General features: G+C 42.7%; 1 protein-coding gene across 1 annotated transcript in view; it reads left to right on the top strand.

Annotated features, from left to right (window-relative positions):
• Window positions 1-22,195, top strand: part of LOC117389718 (diacylglycerol kinase beta) — a 95,097-nt gene that overhangs the window by 18,595 nt on the left and 54,307 nt on the right. Inside the window, exons 3-14 of the mRNA XM_055230644.1 lie at window positions 2,785-2,861; window positions 7,410-7,430; window positions 8,319-8,469; window positions 12,235-12,543; window positions 13,670-13,822; window positions 15,127-15,176; window positions 16,410-16,484; window positions 16,800-16,919; window positions 18,090-18,207; window positions 18,543-18,631; window positions 20,397-20,513; window positions 20,791-20,889. Coding sequence (XP_055086619.1) covers window positions 2,785-2,861; window positions 7,410-7,430; window positions 8,319-8,469; window positions 12,235-12,543; window positions 13,670-13,822; window positions 15,127-15,176; window positions 16,410-16,484; window positions 16,800-16,919; window positions 18,090-18,207; window positions 18,543-18,631; window positions 20,397-20,513; window positions 20,791-20,889 — 1,379 coding nt within the window. The remainder of the gene's footprint in view (window positions 1-2,784; window positions 2,862-7,409; window positions 7,431-8,318; window positions 8,470-12,234; window positions 12,544-13,669; window positions 13,823-15,126; window positions 15,177-16,409; window positions 16,485-16,799; window positions 16,920-18,089; window positions 18,208-18,542; window positions 18,632-20,396; window positions 20,514-20,790; window positions 20,890-22,195) is intronic.

The following is a 22,195-nucleotide window of genomic DNA, read 5'->3' as shown; positions in this document are numbered from 1 at the left end:
AGCGCGGGTTAATATGAAATTGTAACGCAGCATCTTCCAGGTTCGCTCTGTCCATTTCTATAAACAGTCGTCTAAAATAAAACCTGTGTAATGATAGTTACTGATGAACTGAACCAGTGTTGTTAAGATTTTACTATCGCAGTTTGCAAATTTGACCCATCGTTCAAATCCGCTGCGGCGTCGTGTCAGATCCCGCGCCAACGGGGACCTCGCTTCTCGACTTGGTCTTGGTCTTGTCACGGTTTGTGTTTTTAGATTTGGAGAACACCCGCCCAGACACGGGGGAGAACGCGCAAACTCTAGCCCCACCACCACCACCAGCGACGACGACGATGAATACTTTTAGCGATGCTTTTTCGGATGTATGTAGCGCCCTGATCATCGCCATAGTAACGCCTCACCGCACCGACGCTTTAAAGCTTTGTGTTTTTGCGCGGCTCCGACAGCGCGTCCGGGTTCTAAAATATCGTCTCCATCTTTAATCACGTCTCTATTTCCTGATCTTCTCGGCTCCTTTTCTCTTGTTGACATTAATATGTAACCGAGCTCTAAAATTGGATGCCCTCAAAAGATACACAGCACTAAAAATAATGAAGTGAACTGTCAACTCAACTCGATTATGAGCGATGGGAGGATGAGACGGAGGAGGGGAGTTGAGTTTGTACGCACACACACACACACGACGGTTTAGCCTCTGTCCATTTGTCCTCGGTAATTGTTTGGCAGGAGACGGAGGGGGAGGTCATCGCGGCAGGTCGTTAGAGTGAGCTCGTATGAAGAGGTTAGTGCCGTCACGATACTAATGTTTTTTTTAAATACTTTTAGACACCAAGGTACTGTTTTTGTGAGTCATTTAAAACACACCTTTGCACAAGAGAATTTAGATTTCAAGACCAAATAATAGGAGTTCCTTTAATGATTCTATGAGTGGACCAGGCCTGTCACAAAAATCACCACATCTTCTACATATAAAACCTCGGAGGGGCTCAGTGTTTGTTGTGGGGACTTTTTTCTTTGCAAAATTAGGGAGATTTTGCATGTTACTTGAAAATACCCAAACGTTTTTTCTCCCATTTCAGTTCAAGTGCCGCCGGTTTTTAGACGTAGACAATCATGAGGTCTTAGATTAAAAGTTCTTCACCTCTTCTCTTATCCCTCTTTCCTCCTCTCCTCTTTCTCTCCTCCCCCCTCCCTCCCTCTAACTCCATCTCTCCTCCTCTTTATTGTTCAGTTTTTAGGTGCAGACCATTGGGAGAGCTTGGAGTAAAAGTTCTTCTCCACCTCTCCTCTTTCCCTCTCCTCTTCCCTCCCCTCCCCTCTCTCTCTCTCTCTCTCTCTCTCTCTCTCTCTCTCCCTCCCTCTCTCTTCTTCTCTCTATTCAGTTTTTAGACATAGACCATCATGAGATCTTGGACTAAAAGTTCCTCTCCACCTCTGCTCTTCTGCTTCTTCCTAATGCTCCTCTCTCCTCTCCTCTTCCCCTCTCCTCCTCCTTCTCACTCCCTCTCTCCTCCTCTCTTCTTCTCCTCTTTCTCCCCTCCTCTCCTCCCTCTCTCACTCTCTCCTCCTCGCTATTGTTCAGTTTTTAGACGTAGACCATCATGAGATCTTGTATTAAAAGTCCTTCACCTCTTCTCTTACCCCTCTCTCCTCCTTCCCTCTTTCTCTCTCCTCCCCCCTCTCTCTCACTCTCCTCTCCTCTTTATTGTTCAGTTTTTAGACGTAGACCATCATGAGATCTTGGACTAAAAGTTCTTCTCCACCTCTTCTCTTCTCCTTCTTCCAAATGCTCCTCTCTCCTCTCCTCTTCCCCTCTCCTCCTCCTTCTTACTCCTCCTCTCTCTCCTTTTCAACAAACATGTAGCGTATTGAGCCAGTCTATCGTCGTTGTCCCATAAAAACATTTACACAGTGTTGTTTTCTTCTGACACAGCGATGGCCGACCTGCTTTTCCACAGAGTGAACAGTGACGTGTTTAAACTCATCACCTGTTATGAAACGCAGGGCGGAGTGAAAGAGTGAATCTACAGGTGTAAAGTCTGTGTGTGTTGAATCTACAGAATCCAGAACAGAACTATTTCTTTTCTGTAATTCACTGGACGCAAGATTTGTTTCTATAATAACCTGACAAATTTTGCTCTCTATAATGCTCAGCGGCGGAGCCGGGGGGGGGGGGCATAGAGGGGTCACGAGCCTCCCCTAGAATGGCCATTGCTCCCCCATGGCTCCCTCAAAGATTTTTGCCCCACTTTCACAGCACATCCAATTTCAACTAAACATGTTCAAATGGCCTTAGCTCCACCAAAACTCGTTCAAACTAAAATGTCTGCCCCCGATAATGTTTCACACCAAAATGGCTGCCTACAAAGAGTTTTTTTTAATCATAAGATCCTGACACATAACATACGGATGAGAGATAACCAAAACGTGGGTTGAGACTGTATATGTAAATGGAGTTAGCTAACCTGCTAGCCGGCGTGTTCCAAACAGGAAGTGATCATGGGCGCACTTCCGGCTCCACTGACTCTGGTTCCAATTCACTTTACATTGTTAAACCGTTCCCCCTCTCTCTGCAACTGCTGCTGTCAGACTCGACATTTTGGTCTTAAATGTTCGTATTAACCCGCTCTGCATGATCCTGAGTTTTTTATTTCACTATTGTGTCTGTAACTCAAGATATGAACATTAATAACAGACAAACCAGTGATGCGGGTGGATACAGTCTGTGATCTGTATGTTTGCGTCACATGGAAAATCTAAAACAGATGATCATCTTCTTTGCAGACTCGACAAAGAAGCTTAAAGATGTCCTGGATGAGTTTCACGGAGACGGCGTCCTCTCTAAATACAACCCAGAGCAAGTAAGTCTTAGTTCGATTGGATTTTTAGTAATAACTCCCAGCATCTCCTTCTTGTTTGCGATTTGGAAACACATTATGAGACTTTAGCGGGTGTTGGGCCTGTTTGGTTCGTCTGATTCATGTGTAATACCCATTACCGAAGTGCTTACTCACTGGTTCCATTTTTAGATGAAAAGCCAAAGCGCTTGATCACACCATCAGCATCAAACCATGACGTCAGACGATGAGCTCCGAGCCACAGAACGCAGACACATGTTATAACCAGCCCTGTGTTTCTTCAGGCCTGGTTCTGTAAAAAGCGTTGTAGCTGTGTCACTTTGGACCGTCTGACTCATTAACCAGCACAAAATGCACACGATTTACTGCAGCCTGAAACCGTAAAACCACCTGCTTTGACGCTAGACTGTGCACTGTGGGTAACCCTATTGATTCTTTTCACTTTTCTGTTATTTCAGACATGCAATGATCCATAGTAAAAGAAAAATTTTAAGACGTTTGGTTGCTCATCCAAGTTCTGGTCAGATTACTGCTGGACGCTGCCTTATGTGTGTCTGAATATCTACGCTGAACTGAACGCCGTACGTCAGAGAGGTGAAAACAGGCGTAGATCGACAAAATAAGAGATTAACGATCACTCAAACATGAATCGCTCCAAATACAACTTAGAAGAAACAACTAGAACATGGTTAAAGATCTGAAAAGTCCAGGTTACAGAACATTGAGTCGAGAGTGTACGTACTTCTACCACCAAAGCATCCACCCACGCAATGAAGCTAAAGACCTGAACTTGGGACGTTTTTGTTCATGTAATTAAATCTCTATATATGATTTTAGTGATTTTATCTTAGGTTAAGGACAGTGTTTGTGACCAGGAATGGACGATATTGACGATAACAATATTGAGATGATTTTACGTGAATCCAACGGAAATATTTGTCCGTTTAATATGTGTTCGTTGAGACCGTGGACTGTGTAAAGAAGTGGACTAAGTGGAGCTGAGTCCCGACGGCGAGTATCATAGCAACCAAAGAGCCAATCCAGAGCGAGGATGTTGAAGGTATCACGTCCCTCCAATTCTCGGTAGAAGCCAATCATTTCTACATCTGCACTTCCTCTCTGGTCTTTATCTCGTGAGTATTTATTTGTGACGTCGTGACTCAGAGGTGGGTAGCACCAAGGCGCCACCGGCCCCCCCTATGCTCCGTGTCTGGAACTGTCACCTGGCGCCGGCGTTACCCCCGCGGCCCACGGCTCTCTCTAATTTGTCAGTGTAAAAAAAAAAAAATGAAGCGCGTCGTCCCAGCTGTAGTGAAATCTATTTATCTGGGCTGGGGGCACGAGGCCACCTCCCCCCTCTGCGCCGCGCTGCCGTGATGTCTGAGGAGAAGAGAGAAGAGACGCCGCAGCATCTGACCGAGCCGCAGTATCTGAACGAAAAATCACCATATTAAACACAGCATCAATATTATGACAGTGAAAGGCAGGTTTATTTGTACAGAACAACTGGTGTGATTCAACGTGCTTTACAGAATAAGAAAGACATTAATATCACAAAACAAATCAAGACATAAATAATCATCGTGAAGTAAACGTTAAAAGAGAAGACACAGAACAACAGAAGCGTTTTGAGCCTGGATTTAAACATCGTCAAAGTAGAGGTCTGTCTCACATCATCAGGAAGAATGTTCCAGGTTTTAGCTGCAGAAAACTGAAACACTGATTTCCCATGTTTAGTTCTGCTTTAGTCCTGACTCTGGGACCAGCAAGAGGCCGGGACAAAACCAGGACTAAACCAGGACTAATCCGGGACTAAATCAGACTTAAACCAGGTGTGAGATGGTTCATGTGGCTCTAACATGTGGGAGATGTTCTTTGGTGCTGGTCCATGGAGAGATTTGTTCACACAGAGCTGCTTTAAAGTCTATTCTCTGAGCCACAGGACACATGTGTGAAGTACTTCCTGGTTCTAGTCCTGACCCGAGCAGCAGTGTTCTGGATGTTCTGTTCTGTGTTAAGGCTCGTTTGGAGAGGCCAGTGAGCAGGACGTTACAGTCGTCTAACCTACTGGAGACAAATGCAGGATAAGTCTCTCTGAGTCTGGTTTTGACAGTTTACCTTTGATTTTTGACATGTTTTAGATGATAAAAAGCTGCAGATGTTACTGATTTGATGTGGCTGTTAAAGTTCACGTCTGAGTCCATTATTAGTCTCTTAAAGGTTCTTCTCTGAGCGTTTAAAGGGATCATATTATGTTAAACGTGCATTATGTCACTTTTTAAGGTTGAGGGTCCACCACCTGCTCATCTCCATGGAGATGACATTGCTTTGCCTGGAATGTTCCACAGTATGTCAAATGTATAGCTACATGGAGATAACCAGGCCCAGTCAGGTTGAAAGGCGTGTTTTTAAGGATATTTTAGGAGTTTAAACACCTGCAAGATCAAATACAAGCATTTGGTGGATCTCAGACCAGAAAAGGACCTTTAAAGTGGGACTAAGACCAACATGGTATTTTAGGAGCATTCTCTATTTTTTATTTTATTTATTTTTTATTTTTTTAAATTTGGTGCAAACTAGCTATTTTTATTTTTTTTTTATTTTTTTTTTTTTTTACTTATTTATTTATAAAGGGACTATGTACAATTACATTACAATTACATCACAATTTAAGTCGGTAAGCCGGTAAATTGTCTTTGTGTTTAAGAGACAAGCAGGTAACACCATTAGGCAGGTTACAGGTCTGATCTGTGGAGATGCGACTCCACTCACAGTAAGAATGTTTTTGCAGGTATTTTCTGCACTTGTAGAAACACGTGTAATTGAATCAATGTAAGTTATATTTCATGACAACGTTCTATAAGCTGATATTATTCATTTAAAGTGTGAGGCCTGTGACGGATGGTAATGGAGCTGTTTTATTTATCTCTTAAGTAATGACAGAACTTTGTATAAAACATAATGAGACTTTTTGGGCCAGTTTTGACGTGTAAAAGTCTAAGGATATCGACTGAACCGATATTTGGAGCCTGATATCCAATACTAGTACTGGATCGGTGCATCTCTGCTTGTGTTGCCGTGTTGAAAGGAACAAAATAATGTCTTTAAGTGCAGTGTTTAGCGTGTTCATCTTGTGTTAACAGTTAGTGTGTAAACTAAGTGACCCCACATTAGCCCAGTTTGTGCGCTATAAAAAGCAGTTTGAGTCCATCCCAAACGCCAGCATGAAAGCGGATAAATGGTGCATGTAAACTGTGGGTGACCCTGGGGACGCGGCGACAGACTGACATCATTCAGCGAGAGGAACATAATGTGGCTACTCCAAACGTGCCGTCCTCGGGGAGTGTTTTTGCTCAAATGCATCTGGGTGTATTTAAGAAGCAGAAGCAGAGCGCCGACTGTTTCTGTGTGAGAACCGCCGCTGTTTATGAGCTCAGGAGTCATGCAACGCAAATTAAAGTCTCGTGATTGGTTTGTCCAAAAAAGGAAACGCTGGGTTATATCAGGACTGGCTGGAGGAGAATCTCACTGCCCGTTCTGATGGACCGTAGACTGTGTAAAGACGTGGACTGAGCGAGTGTGATGTCACCCACAGCGTTCAGCTTCAGTCAAATGAAGCTCGTCGAGTTGCGTGTTTGGAATTCCCACCGCGAGTATCATAGCAACCAAAGAGCCAATCCAGAGCGAGGGTGTTGAAAGTAACGCTCCTTCCCACCCCACGCCCACACTGCAGGTTTAGCAGGGAGCGGGCGCTTAGCCACGCTGTCAATCAAACCTGTTGCCAACGTTACCGAGAGCCTCCTAGTGGAAAGAAGACGCCTGATTTGTCTGTTATTAATGTTCATATCTTGATTTACAGACACAATAGTGAAATAAAAACACCAGGATCATGTAGAGCGGGTTAATACGAACATTTAAGACCAAAACAACGAGTCTGACAGCAGCAGGTACAGCGCGAGGGGCCATTATGCTAGCACGTTAGCTATGTCCATGTATATACACCAGGGGTCTCAAACTCAAATTACCTGGGGGCCACAGGAGGCAGAGTCTGGGTGAGGCTGGGCCGTATCAGGTATTCCACAAAAAAAGCTTTGTTAAAATCTTCTCAAACATCGTCGCTGTTTGCAACATACGTGAGGAAATCTGCCAGTTCTTGTGTATTTTATGGATATACGTCGTTATTTGTTTAATCTTTTGTAACGGGGGTAGACGGCGTGAGTGATAGGTGTGTTTGGGGTTTACCGATTTGGCGGAACCTTCTACACGCAACATGGTAATGCCACACTAACATCAAACTAAATACTGTCCTGCGGGCCACAAAATATCGTCTCACGGGCCACAATTTGCCCCCGGGCCGTGAGTTTGAGACTCCTGATATACACAGTCTATGGTCCATCTGCTCTTCCCATAATTTATTTTAATAGATTCTTTTTCCAGACCAAGGTTTCGTTCTCAGAGTGGTCACGTGAAAAAGAATCTATTCAAAATAAAACGAATAAAAAAATGGCACTGACTGTTTCCTTCCTTTTCACTTTCTCCACTGTAAATCAGAAGCAAGATGTTCTGAACCAAGTAAGCCCGGGCCGTCTGCATGCTGTGTGCTGTGTGTCAGTCGGCGGAGCGCATGCACATCATTCACCCGCACAACATACACACGCCTCACCATCACAGAGGGGCCCGCCGTGGGGGCGAGGGTCAGGAGGTCATGGGGTCGCTCCACGGACTTAAACTCAGAGCTTTTACAGTGTGACGGATGGTTTATAACGTCATAAACTCGCTAGCTAAACTAAACCTGGAGTGTGAGTAAGGTTCTTTTGTCATACTTTCATTTTCAGGAGTTTTACATGTTTGTTTTTGTCTGCCTCTGATCTGCCGTGACATTTTTCTGTCTTAAAGGGCCTATGTTCCGTAAAAACTGCCTCTTGTAGCTTTAAGTCATGTTCTAACGCTGTTTCCTCCTCAAAAACAGACCTGGAGTTGTGTTTTGTTTCATTCGCACATGTTTGAGTAACTTTATTATTAGTTTGTTACATCTCCAAAGCTTAAAATGCTCTTTTCCACCTTGTGATGTCATAAAGTGGTAGTTTGAGAGAAGAACTCAGCCTAAATCTGCAGGGTTTGTGCGCTAAACGTGTGTGAATGAAACAAAAAAACACAACTCTGGGTCTGTTTGTGAGGAGGAAACGACATTAGAACAGAGATCAGAGCACACAGCGTAATACGGGCCCTTTAAAAATATCATGAGGAAACTGTTTTTATGTAACGGCTTAACACCAAACTGTAATTAAGTTGTTTTAAATCATGCAAATTATGGCTCTGTAAAGGTCATTCTCCCACAGAGCGCTCTGAAAGGCTCGCATGTTTTTTTTGTTTTTTTTTCCTTGTTTTTTTGTGCTTTTCTTTCACCACAGCAGTGAAATAACCTCCTCTGACCGCTTCGTCCCTGTCTCCTCTCCTCAGCCCATCGACTATGAAGGCTTTCAGCTCTTCATGGCCACGTACCTGGAGAACGACCTCCCGGAGGAGCTGTGTCAGCACCTGTTCACCTCCTTCAAGAGTAAGTCTGGAGGCTGCTCCCCCGAACAGTCCAGAGCCGGGACCAGTCTCCTCGGTGAGTCCTGTCCGCTCACATCACGTCAGAGGTGGGAAATACACTCGGGATTCGCACTCTGGGGAAGGGGGGTTGTACGTGTGTGTCTGTGGTGGAGTGTTCAGCAGTTACCGCGGTGACGCAATACACATATTAGCAAACAGACCACTCTGAAAACTCAAGAAAAAATACAAAATGGAGTTGTTTTTTTTAACCTCTAAACAAGATTTTAATAATAATGTTTTGTGGCTAGCAAAGAGATTTATTATTATTATTGTTATTATTATTATTATTTATGTTTACATTATTTTTTTTATTTTTTTATACACATATTTATTTTTGTTTGTTTTGTTTATTTTATTAGTCTGAAAACTCGAGAAAAAATACAAAATGGAGGGTTTTCTTAAACAGGATTTTATTAATAATGTTTTGTGGACAGCAAAGTGACCTTTTTTTTTATTGATATATTTGATATATTGATTTTTTTTTAAATATAAACTGGATTTAAACAGCACATTAAAAACAAAGCATATTTTGGTCACAGGAACAATATGAATCTTAATTTTTCTAATGAATTTTGGGTATTTATTTTTGTTTGTTTTGTTTATTTTAGTTTTGCTCAAAGCCAAAACTTGAACTCAAAAACTTTACTTTGATGTTTCCACGAACACGGTAAAAATAACCCCTCAAATCAGATGAAAAGTACTTTTTACTTTTCAGTCCTGTTCAAAAATGCAGTGGAGTAGAAAGTACAGATACTGCTCTCAACTGTACTGAAGTAAAAGTAAAAAGTACACACTGTAAAATGTACTAGAGTAAACATAAACATTCTACTGAAGTACCTTCCACCCCTGGCGAGCGCGTACGTCGAGGGTCACAGGAGCTGGGCGTTTACGAGTCCAAACTTCACATAAACCGGTGCCGTCGGCGTCGCTCCATCTGCCGCGTTGTTTTTCAAAGATTATGTGGATTTTGTGCTCAGATGTTTATACCGTGGGCTGATGGTGCACCCTTTTCTCTCCCTCCTCGCTTCTGTTTCTGAAATATGTTTGGCTTTGTGTGGCTCAAAATACATCATGTGGGTTCCAGAAATTCTTGTTTAAGTAAAAAAAAAAAAAATCTCCCACTCTTTTGCTTTATAAATAATTTACATTTTTCACAATTCACATTTCTAAACACTGTATATTGACTCCCCTTTTTGTAGAGCTTCTTACGGGACATACAAAACACATGTGCAACACTGCCCTCTTGTGGCCGCTCTGATTAAACAGGATTTTTTTCTTATTAAGCAACATTAAAGGCTGTGTCCGAATGTCTCCTCCAGCCCCTGCTCCACAGACCTGGACTCTTTAGGTCATGTGACTCGGGGTCTGTTTGAAGAAAATCTAAAGTTTAAACTGTGATAAAAGTTGATTTGTGTCATAAATACTGCTCAGATGGACTAATAATACTCTCACACGTATTCATGTTTTAGTCTCAGATGTAGAAATAATCGCTCTGTCAACAGCTCGAGCTAAGGTACACGGCTAACGCTAGTTTTCAGGGGACCCTAAGCGGAGTGTGTCTGTGGGCCCCTGGACACTGGATGTTCTTGGGCTCAGCTGTTGGTGACTCGCAGTTGTGCTTCCATTTATATGACGAAAAGACTGAAACATTTTAATCTAACTTGTAAAACAGCTGTTCAAAAGTACCTCAGCGCATCTCGGGGGGTAAAAACACATAAATAAAACAAATGTAGGCATCAGATATTTTGCTACTCTATATATAAAAAAACAAAAACGTCATCTTTATAGAGAGATATTCAGGCTGCTGTAAACACCTGCGCACTGTTTCTAGTATAACTTTACATATTATATTATTATATGGGCTCTTGGGGGCCCTCTGGTGGCCGTGGGTAGATTATTATTCATAATCAGGATCCACAGTGATAAACCAGCGCTTCTCTCTGCTTCATTAGTCGTGTTGTGTCCAGTTAAACACCTGTCTCTGTCCACTGCTGTTTTCACGACTCTCCCAGTGCATTGTGGGATATTTTGACAGCTCTAGTGACCACGGTTGCCCACTACTTTTTAACGTGCATTGTGGTAAATTGTGATTGCGCTACTTTTTCGCCAACTGGACAATTTGGACACCGCTAAAAATGACGTGACCCCTAAATATCGCCCCCTGCTGGTGATAGCGCGGACATTCGGACACAGCCGCAGCCTCATTTTTGTTCAGTTTATAATTTCGTGCCGTGTTTGGTCGCCCCCGTGCTTTTGCAGTTATAGTTTTGAGCTATAACTCTGTTCCGTTTATATCTGAAATGACCTCGGTCAACTCTCAGATATGACTTATGATTTATTTCAGTTGATTTGAAGGATGTGCTGTTCATTTATTACACCTCTTATGACTTCCTTTTTCCATCCACACACCGGCAGACGCGCGCTCCATAGACGCAGGCATCTCTATACAGACTGAAGTGGCCTGTGCCCCCATCACAGGTACCAGAGGCGCGGCCGCTCAGTGGGACGAGCCCCGCCGGCTTCGGGCTGAGCTCATGTCGTGATGCTGCTTTTGTGATTTCTGTGACGTCTGCCTGTGGAGCCGTGGACACTGTTGTACTTTGCTCTTGTACTTTTTTATTGTCTTAAATCTCTCCTGCGTCTGAACTGCCTTGTGAAAGTGTAATAGGGCTGCAACATTTATTAACCTTTATTTATGTTGTTTAGTGAGACTTTTCAAAACATTATTGAGAAAATAGATGTTGAAATACAGTGGTCCCTCGTTTATCGTGGGGGTTACGTTTTAAAAATAACCCTCAATAGGCGAAATCAAGTCGTCAGCTTTATTTTTTACAATTATTCTATATGTTTTTTGCTGTAAAACCCCTCACCACACACTTTATACACTTTTCTCACACAGGCGTTAACATTTTCTCACATTTCTCTCTCGTTTAAACTCTCTCAAAGTTCAAACCTTCGTAGGCGTCTTTGTCGGTGCAGAACGTTTCATCAACATTGTGGGTTTTGTCGGGGAGAAAACAAATTGCAAACGTACAGCACTTCAGAGTCACACTGCGATCCAACGTTTATGTAAATTTGTCTGAACACACTGGGAAAAAAAGCATGTAAAATAGCACTAAAATAATCCACAAACGCGATATAACAAGGGACAACTGTACACGACCAGCCAAAAATTTGGACAAACCCTCTCATTCAGTGCTTTTTTTTGGGTTTATTTTGACTACTTTTACTACGTCTTATATACACACAGAAGACATCAAATATAGGAAGTAAGATATATGGAATTATGTAATAAAAAAAAACAAAAAAACTGTACTAAATAGTTTTTCTACATGTTATATTCAAATCCTCAAAGTCTCCTCCTTTTTGTCTTGTAGAAAGAGTGATTTAACTTTCTTTCTTTCCTACATAATTCCATAAATGTTACGTCACATACTTGATCTGATGTCTTGTGTGTTTATAAAATGTTTAAAGTAGTAAAAATAAATAAAAACTGTCGGACTTTCGGCTGGTCGTGTTTGGAGACTGAGACTAATGTGGTTTTGATCTGAGCTCGTTTCTTCTTTTGTGACATTTTAATTACATAAAGTTGATGTTTTTGTTATAAAAAAAAAGATACAATCACCAAATACAGCTGTGTTTTTTTTAGAGACGATGGCTGAGTACGGGTTGCAGCCCTAAGTGCAGTTTTGCTTTCACATATTTACCGATCATGCTCTTTTTTTTAATGCTCGTTTACGTGTTTTTATCTAAATCTCTTTCTCTTTCTCTTTCCAAACAGGCATGAACGGTAAGAGCATCCTGTGCGCCATGGGACGCCACACTCCTGAGCACAGCGTCATGAGCACGGCCGGTTCAGGGGCCACCACCTCCCCCTGCTCCTCCCGCTCCTCCTCACAGCGGTCAGGGGCGGGGGGGCAGACGCCGGGGGGTCAGACGCCCGGGATCCAGACGCCCGGGATCCAGACGCCCGAGGGACAACACCGGTCGCCCTGCGCTAAAGTCAAATCCAACGAGGGCAACAATAACAACGCCCTGACGCCCAACACCGCCCCCTCCAGGTCACCCGTGTCCCCCAAACTCTCCCCAGGTAAAAAACTATGAGCGTCGTAACACATGTGATTTAAATGCCCTGGATTTACAGAGCAGGATTTTTCACACTTGTTCTTTAGCTCGAGCTGTTAACTGAGCGTTCATTTCCACGTCTCAGATTAAAACATGAAAACTCCAGTCTGTTTATGTGAGATCCAGTTTGACATAAACCTGTGAGATTATTATTAGACCATAAAGACCTGAGTGAGTCCAATCTGAGCAGAGTTTATGACACAAATCGACTTTTATCACAGTTTAAACTAGACTTTTTACACCCAGACCCAGAGTCACATGACCAGAGTGAAGTGAGCTGTGAGTCTGAATCTCTGTGAGTCTCTGTAGAGTCTGATACAGAGCGCAGGGCTGTGGAGTGCACCAGGGGTCAGGGGTCAGGGGTCAGAGGTCAGGGGGAGACATTCGGACACATTTGATTGTATTTGAGAAGCACAAAATGACAGAAGTTATGATCGTTAGCAGTGGTGGAAGATACAAGTACAGGTAGTAAAATACTGTTCTAGTGGAGTGTTTATGTATCAGTACATTTTACAGTGTGTACTTTTTACTTTTACTTCAGTACATTTGAGAGCAGTATCTGTACTTTCTACTTAATACTACATTTTTGAACAGGACTGAAAAGTAAAAAGTATTTTTCATATGATTTGAGGGGTTATTTTTTACCGTGATCGTGGAAACATCCTGACTATAGTTTTTGAGTTCAAGCTTTGACTTTAAGCAAAACAAAAGTAAATACACAAAACTCACAAAAAAAATAGAACAGGATTCGTATTGTTTCTATGACCAAAATATGTGTCATTTTGAATCAATATCACTACATTTACACTTTAACAAATGAACAACACTTGCGTGAAATACTTTTACTTTTGACTCTTCCTTTTCCTCCTCCTCCTCTGTTCTTTGTTCTGTCTTCCTGTTCTCTCTTTCTCCCTCCTCCTCCTCCTCCTCCTCCTCTGTTCTTTGTTCTGTCTTCCTGTTCTCTCTTTCTCCCTCCCCCTCCCCCTCCACCTCCTCCTCACACCTGTAACTACGCCCATCCCGTTGTTTCATACAGTTAGCGTCATCTTGTTATGGCTCAGCTTGTAAGTTTCTGTGTGTTGGATCCACAGAGCGGAGTCACTCAGAGAAACACCTGTCGCTGCGGAGGAGCCCGTCGCCGCAGAAGCTCCTCCCCCTGCCCTCCCCTCAGGTCGTCTTTCTCAAGGACATTGTGTGTTACCTGTCGCTGCTGGAGAGAGGGACCCCCGAGGACAAACTGGAGTGTGAGTGACACACGGAGGGATGGAGGGATGGAGGGGCAGAGTGTGAGTGACACACGGAGGGATGGAGGGATGGAGGGGCAGAGTGTGAGTGACACACGGAGGGAAGGAGGGATGGAGGGCAGGAGTGGAGTGTGAGTGACAGAAGGAGGGATGGAGGGATAGAGGGAGGAGGGAAGGAGAGATGGAGGGACGGAGGGACAGAGGGATGGAGGGCGGGACTGGAGTGTGAGTGCCAGAAGGAGGGATGGAGAGATGGAGGGAGGAGGGAAGGAAAGATGGAGGGACGGAGGGATGGAGGGCGAGACTGGAGTGTGAGTGACACACGGAGGGATGGAGAGATGGAGGGAGGAGGGAAGGAGAGATGGAGGGACGGAGGGCGGGACTGGAGTGTGAGTGACACACGGAGGGATGGAGAGATGGAGGGAGGAGGGAAGGAGGGATGGAGGGACGGAGGGCGGGACTGGAGTGTGAGTGACACACGGAGGGATGGAGAGATGGAGGGAGGAGGGAAGGAGAGATGGAGGGACGGAGGGCGGGACTGGAGTGTGAGTGACACACGGAGGGATGGAGAGATGGAGGGAGGAGGGAAGGAGAGATGGAGGGACGGAGGGCGGGACTGGAGTGTGAGTGACACACGGAGGGATGGAGAGACGGAGGGATGGGGGTGGGACCAAATTGTGGGTGACAGAAGGAGGGATGGAGGGATGGGGCGGGACTGGTCAGTCACATGATTTTTCAAATCTGCCAACGCCAAGTCCAACAGGATCGTTCAGAGTCTGGAGTCTGTGAAGGTAAAATTGTTCCAAAAAGTTTGAATGTGTCAGTGTTAATTTGTACATACAAAAAATATAGACTTTTTACACTTACAAATATTGTTTTATGCTCACAACAAGTCCAAATGTGAAATGACACTTTTACGAGTTTTGAGACATTCGTTGCACTGAGTTTGTCACTGATTTGTTAGACAGAGGGGGCGGGGCTAGAGGGACCGTGGTTACTGTGGCGACGGCTGAACTGGTTTATGTACAGTGAAGCCTTTATGTGATATTATGATGCTTTGTGAACATTTTAATAAGTTTTATACCAGGGTAAACTGCGTAGATGAACCCACTGTGGCAACAAGTGTTAACAACTTTTTCAGAAAATGCCATGGTAGCATTAGTTAGCGTCTCATGCTAGCGGACTTTTCCTCAGCTTTTTCCTGCTAATAAATCTAGAGTGACATCATGTGTTATCGTCAGGATAAAAATAATTACGATTAACGATTATATCACGATCATTTCTGCTCTGTTCTTTCCCTGTAGTCATGTTCCGGCTCTACGACACGGACGGAAACGGGGTCCTGGACAGCTCTGTGAGTGCCCCCCCACACTCTGTTCCACCTTGTGATGTCATCATGTGGTGATACAGGAAGTGCTCCACTGTGTTTTTAAACTCCACACAGCTTCACTAGAATCATTCGGTTAATTTCAGTTCTTTAATTGTCAATCTCTACTGAACTAAAGGTAAAAGGAGCTGTTAACTTGACAACCATCACTTCATGACATCACAAGGTGGAACAGAGCATTTTGAGCTTTGGAGATGTAACAGACTAATAATAAAGTTACTCAAACATGTGTGAATGAAACAAAACACAACTTCAGGTCTGTTTTTGAGAAGGTAACAGCATTAGACTTAAAGCTACAAGATGATGGTGCGTTCACACCGGGGCATCAGGGGCGTCCAGTTTAAATTCAAAATCTATGGTAGAAGCAAATCTTGGGCATCCTGCGTTTTTGCACAGTGGTGCGAATCCGGCATTGACGCGGCGCGTCCCAAGTGTCCAGGCGTCAGAGATTCAAGACGCGCGTCCAAAAGTTGAAAAAGCTGAACGTTTTGGCGTTCGACGCACAGCGTCAACCAATCAGAGACAGACGAAAGTACCGCTGGAAGCTGGAGGTCATGTAGGCGGAGCTCCAGGAGCAAGTGATAAAACTCTCCAAACTCAGAACGCCTCTGAATTATGTTATGGACCCAGACACGCCGCCGCCGAGCTGATGGCCTCCGTTGATGACTTTTGTGCAATAAATACACCAAAGCCACTCTCTCAACTTAGTCTGCCATTGTACACAAAAAGAGCGGGAAAACACAGACGCTGACGCACGTCGAGAGCGTCCAAGACACGCCTCGGAGGTGTCTGCCCTCAAATGTACAGGCGTGCAAATAGAGGCATCCAGCGCGTCCTTGACGCCCTGGTGTGAACGCAGCATCAGTTTTGTGTGATATAAGAAAACTAAATGTAGGAGTAGTAAGTTACATAGATGTTATGTAATTGCAGAGAACCTACAGGGGGCGACAGAGTGTTCAACTCACAGTATAATCATAAAAACTAAAAATATATATAATTATACAAGTTTTAGAAGCAAAAATCCTTTTGATTTGTCCAATAGTCCAAAAAGGTCAGCCCAAGTGTGAAGTGTTTTCATGTGACACTTTCACCTCCAGATGATTCAAAGATGGAGATGTACATTTTAAACGTCACATAAAGTGGGCGGGTCACTGTGACTGTTGGCGTTAATAGTTTTTATATCTGTTTTTCTTTCTCTAGGAGTTGGATCGCATCATAAATCAGATGGTCCACGTGGCGGAGTATCTGGAGTGGGACTCAACAGAACTGAGGCCGGTGAGTACTGGGGTGTTCTACGTGTATCTCTATGGTGTAATGATCACTTCCTGTTTGGAACACAACGGTTTGTGCGTTACGTATGTCCTTTTATATACAGTTTATTGGATCACCACATGACATCACAAGGTGGAACAGAAAAACACAAAAAAACACAACTCCAGGTCTGTTTGTGATGAGGAAACAACATTAGAACAGATCAGAGAATAGTGTAACATGGGCGTTTAAATGGGTCTTAAAGCGCTCGTCTGAATCGGGCTGTATTTCTGTATTTGGTGGAGTGTTTTTGAGCAGATCATGTTTGTGTTTCTGTAGATTTTGAAGGAGATGATGGAGGAGATCGACTTTGACCGGGACGGCACCGTCACACTGGAGGAGTGGATCCGAGGAGGCCTCACCACCATCCCTTTACTGGTCCTTCTGGGCATGGACACGGTGAATCTCTGCTATTGACATGATGTGGTTTACACCTGGTTTAGTTCTGGTTTATTCCCAGTTTAGACCTGGTTTTGTCCTTGTTTAGACCTGGTTTAGACCTGGTTTAGACCTGGTTTTGTCCTGGTTTAGACCTGGTTTACACCTGGTTTAGACCTGGTTTAGACCTGGTTTAGACCTGGTTTAGACCTGGTTTAGTCCTGGTTTTGTCCTGGTTTAGTCCTGGTTTAGTCCTGGTTTAGACCTGGTTTACTTCTGGTTTATTCCCAGTTTAGTCCTGGTTTAGGCCTGGTTTTATCCTGGTTTAGTCTGGGTTTAGTCCTGGTTTAGTCCTGGTTTGGTCCTGGTTTTGTCCTCGTTTAGACCTGGTTTAGACTGGGTTTAATCCTGGTTTAATCCTGGTTTAGTCCTGGTTTAGTCCGGGTTTAATCCTGGTTTAGTCCGGGTTTAATCCTGGCTTAGTCCTGGTTTAGTCCTGGTTTAGTCCTGGTTTAGTCCTGGTTTAATCCTGGTTTAGTCCTGGTTTAGTCCTGGTTTAGTTCTAGTTAAATCCTGGTTTAGTCCTGGTTTAGTCCTGGTTTAATCCTGGTTTTGTCCTGGTTTAGTCCTGGTTTAGTCCGGGTTTAATCCTGGTTTTGTCCTGGTTTAGTCCTGGTTTAGTCCGGGTTTAATCCTGGTTTAGTCCTGGTTTAGTCCTGGTTTAGTTCTAGTTAAGTCCTGGTTTAGTCCTGATTTAGTCCGGGTTTAATCCTGGTTTAGTCCTGGTTTAGTCCTGGTTTAGTTCTAGTTAAGTCCTGGTTTAGTCCTGATTTAGTATTTCTTATTCTTGTATTTCTTCTTCTTGCATTTCTTATTTTTGGATTTCTTCTGTTTCTTCTTTCTTCTTATATTTCTTCTTGTATTTCGTTTGTATTTATTCTTCGTGCATTTCTTATCCTTGCATTTCTTCTTTTTGTACTTGTATTTCTTCGTCCATTTCTCCTTGTATTACTTCTTTTTGTATTTCTTATTCTTGCATTTCTTACTCTTGGATTTCTTCTCATGTTTTTTCTTATATTTCTTCTTCTTGTATTTCTTCTTGTATTTCTTCTTTTTGTATTTCTTCTTCTTGTATTTCTTGTTTGTGCATTTCTTCTTTCTCATTCTTGTGTTCCTTGTTTGTGTTCTCAGAATGTACAAGAGGACGGGCAGCACGTGTGGCGTCTGAAACACTTTAATAAACCCGCGTACTGTAACTACTGCCACACGATGCTGCTGGGCGTGAGGAAGCAGGGCCTGTGCTGCTCCCGTGAGTCTGAACAAGCCTCCATTTTGTCTGTTTCCTCTTTTCCACTCGTCACATCCGTCATTATCAGAGTTAAAGTTGTTATTTCATTAAAAGTCTTCACAGAAATCATTATGAAGTCGTTATGTGTAATGACGTGATTGATTTTTGTATTTTGATGATGACGAGTATCGATCGACTTTATGACACAGGAGCGTTTAGGGCCATTACTCCGGCTTTTTCACTCTCTCTTTTTCACTCAGCCTTTTCTAAACTTTTCAAATACCGACTGCAGTGTAAATATATTTGAATAATATAAGTACAAAAGTCCCTAATGCTGTTTGTTTGTCTTTCTGCAGTATGCAAATACACAGTACACGAACGCTGTGTGTCCAAAGACATCGCCGCCTGCATCAGCACCTACGCCAAGTCACGCCGGCACACAAACGTGAGTATGTGCAGTACGAGGAGTAGTAGTACTAGTAGTAGTAGCTAGTTTTAGGTATCTGTACTTTACTTAAGTTTATTTTAGTGTGTACTTTTTACTTTTACTTGAGTACATTTGAGAGCAGTGTCTGTACTTTCTACTCCACTACATTTTTGAACAGGACTGAAAAGTAAAAGTATTTTTTATTATTGTGTGAGACCTGCTGAAAAGTCTGAGGATTTATTTTTAACAGAATTTGAACAAAACAAAAATATTTGAATAAAAACAGAAAAAAATGATCGATTCAGTTGTTTCTGTCAACAAACAAAATTCAGCTCAAATCTTTATCAAAATCACCACTTTTGAAGCTTTATAAGACTCAAAATCTGCGTGAAATACTTTTACTTTTTACTCTTTAAGAACATTTTTAAACAGGTACTTTAATCCTTTTACTTAAGTCAATTTTTCATGTGATACTTTTACTTGAGTATTTCTTGCTGCAGTATCTGTATTTTTACTTAAATAACTAAGTCAGTCTTGTCTTAAACAGTTACAGTCAGTATTACGTTAACCTGGTATTTACCCTGTTGTTTACTCTTTACTTTAATTGTATTGTGAGACGTGGAAGAAGTACTCAGACCTCAGAACTTATACTCAAGTAAATATAATCGTAATGTCAGTAGAAGTGACTGCCCAAGATTGAACCATAGACTGTTTATATAAATGGACGTAGCTAACCTGCTAGCCGTCACGCTCCAAACAGGAAGTGATCATGGACGCACTTCCGGCTATCGACTCTGGCTCCAATTCACTTTACATTGAAAAACTGTGTCCCCTCTCTCTGTAACTGCTGCTGTCAGACTCGTCATTTTGGTCTTAAATGTTCGTATTAACCCGCTCTACGTGATCCTGGGGTTTTTATTTCACTATTGTGTTTGTAAATCAAGACATGAACATTAATAACAGACAAATCAGGCGTCTTCTTTCCCCGATGTTGCTCCCGCTAGCGTTAGCAACAGGTTTGATTGACAGCGTTGCTAATCGCCCGCTTCCTGCTAAACCAGTGGTGCGGGCGGGAAGGGGCGTTACCTTCAACAGCCTCGCTCCTTATTGGCTCTTTGGTTGCTATGATACTTGCGATTGGAACTTAGCTCCAAATTAGCCGCTATAAGAAATGACATGAGTGTGTGCATCATCATCAATAAGAAATACTAAATCAGGACTAAACCAGGACTTAACTAGAACTAAACCAGGACTAAACCAGGACTAAACCAGGATTAAACCCGGACTAAACCAGGGTTAAACCCGGACTAAACCAGGACTAAACCAGGATTAAACCCGGACTAAACCAGGGTTAAACCCGGACTAAACCAGGACTAAACCAGGATTAAACCCAGACTAAACTGCTCTGACATGTGTCTCTTGTACACACGTCTCTTGTATATTTGTCTCTTGTACATGTGTCTCTTGTATATTTGTCTCTTGTACATGAGCCTCTTGTATATTTGTCTCTTGTAAATGTGTCTCTTGTATATTTGTCTCTTGTACATGTGTCTCTTGTACACGCGTCTCTTGTATATTTGTCTCTTTTACACGCGTCTCTTGTATATTTGTCTCTTGTACACGCGTCTCTTGTACATGTGTCTCTTGTATATTTGTCTCTTGTACACGCGTCTCTTGTATATTTGTCTCTTGTACATGCGTCTCTTGTACACGCGTCTCTTGTACATGTGTCTCTTGTACACGCGTCTCTTGTACATGTGTCCTTCTCTTGTGACTCAATCAGGCTATGCAGCACGTGTGGATGGAGGGGAATTCTCCGACAAAGTGTGACCGCTGCCACAGAAGCATCAAGTGTTACCAGGGTCTGACTGGACTCCACTGTGTCTGGTGTCAAATCACTGTGAGTAATGGTTATGCAGTGCCTTGTATCTCCACTAGATGGCGCCACAGTCTTACATTTACCTGCCATACTATTGAAACTGGGAGTCATTTTTAAAAGGAAAGTATTTTTTTTAAGTTAGTCAGAGCTTATAGAAACACACATATTTGTTTTACTTTGTCTGCACGTACAGAAGATGACGTGATTAATGACCTCGTGTGTGTGTGTCCTCATTAGCGTTTGATTGACTCAGTGTCACAGATGGGTCCCTCCCACAGTTCCTCTGTTTCTGTCACAGCTCCATAATAAATGTGCATCTAATGTCAAGCCCGAATGTGACGGCGGCGCTCTGAGGGACCACACGCTGCTGCCCTCGTACATCTGCCCCGCCGTCCTGGTGAGAACGATTTCTGTTCTACTGCACAAATTCAGAACATTTTAATAAACCCTTTAAAAGTTTATAAATGACATGCTTATATATGGAATGGATGGATCTGGAGGCAAAAGTCCAGTCGAATATTAAGCAGTTCCAGCAGAGAAATTGGGATTATTGGGAATATTTTAAAATGTTGCAAATCAAGATGGTTTTGGTGAATAAAAAAAACACTCAGATTGTGACGTGTGTGATGGAAATTATGATAAATCCTGAGGAGCATTGAGCATTTTAGGTTTTTATCATAGACTGTATATAAAAATGGACGTAGCTAACCTGCTAGCTGACACGTTCCAAACCGGACGTGATCTTGGGCGCACTTCCGGCTCCGTCGACTCTGTCTCCAATTCACTTTACATTGAAAAACTGTGTCTCTTCTCTCTGTAACTTCTGCTGTCAGACTCGTCATTTTGGTCTTAAAATGTTCGTATTAACCCGCTCTACATGAACGCCGTGGGTGACGTCACACTCGCTCAGTCCACTTCTTTACACAGTCTGTGGTTTTACGGGACAATAGCTACAGAAATATAAACCTCGCAATAGTTTCATTATAAAGACTGAAAACATCCTTCACCACAAATGAGACTTTTTGTGACGCTCAAATACATACTCATACTCTAAAGCTGGTGTTTCCTCTTTAGCACATTATGGTGTCGACGTTAACGTACACGACTAGTCAGAAGTCTGGACACATATATTTACTACTTTTTACATTTTATTTTTTATCAGATATATGAAGATAGATATATGGAATTATGCAGTAACGAAAAAAAAGTGAACTAATTCTACTGAGGATTTGAGTATAAAGTCCAAAATATATTTAGTATGTATATAAAATGTAGAAAGTAGAGAATAAAGAGGAAAAAACGTGTCCAGACTTGACTGATTAGGTTATTATCAGAGCACGTAATGCCGGGTCTGTTCGCCTTTAGCTGTTTCACGTACCTAGAAATATATATATTTTAAAAAAATCTGATTTTTTACATGATTGATTAATAGGTCAAAGAACAAACTGTCTTGATCTTCTTGGTTTATATATTAAAAATAAAAAATTATATATGGTGCAGTTCTACCTCCAGCCACAAGGGGTCAGTATAAGTATATGAAAACCCTGTGATATCAGGATTTGGGTTTTGTTTGCTGGGTTGAGCGTTACCTCTGGGTTAATAGGTATCTGGGTTGCACAGAAGTGACAGACATGAGTGTGCGCGTCAGCTGCTGTGTGAAGCAGAGTCTAAACCGAGGCTGGAGGTGTGTGTGCCGCACCAAC

The sequence above is a fragment of the Periophthalmus magnuspinnatus genome, chromosome 21, assembly GCF_009829125.3.
Source record: "Periophthalmus magnuspinnatus isolate fPerMag1 chromosome 21, fPerMag1.2.pri, whole genome shotgun sequence".
NCBI classification, from domain to species: Eukaryota; Metazoa; Chordata; class Actinopteri; order Gobiiformes; family Gobiidae; genus Periophthalmus; species Periophthalmus magnuspinnatus.
Note: the sequence above shows the minus strand (reverse complement) of the source record. Positions and strands in the feature narration are given on the sequence as shown.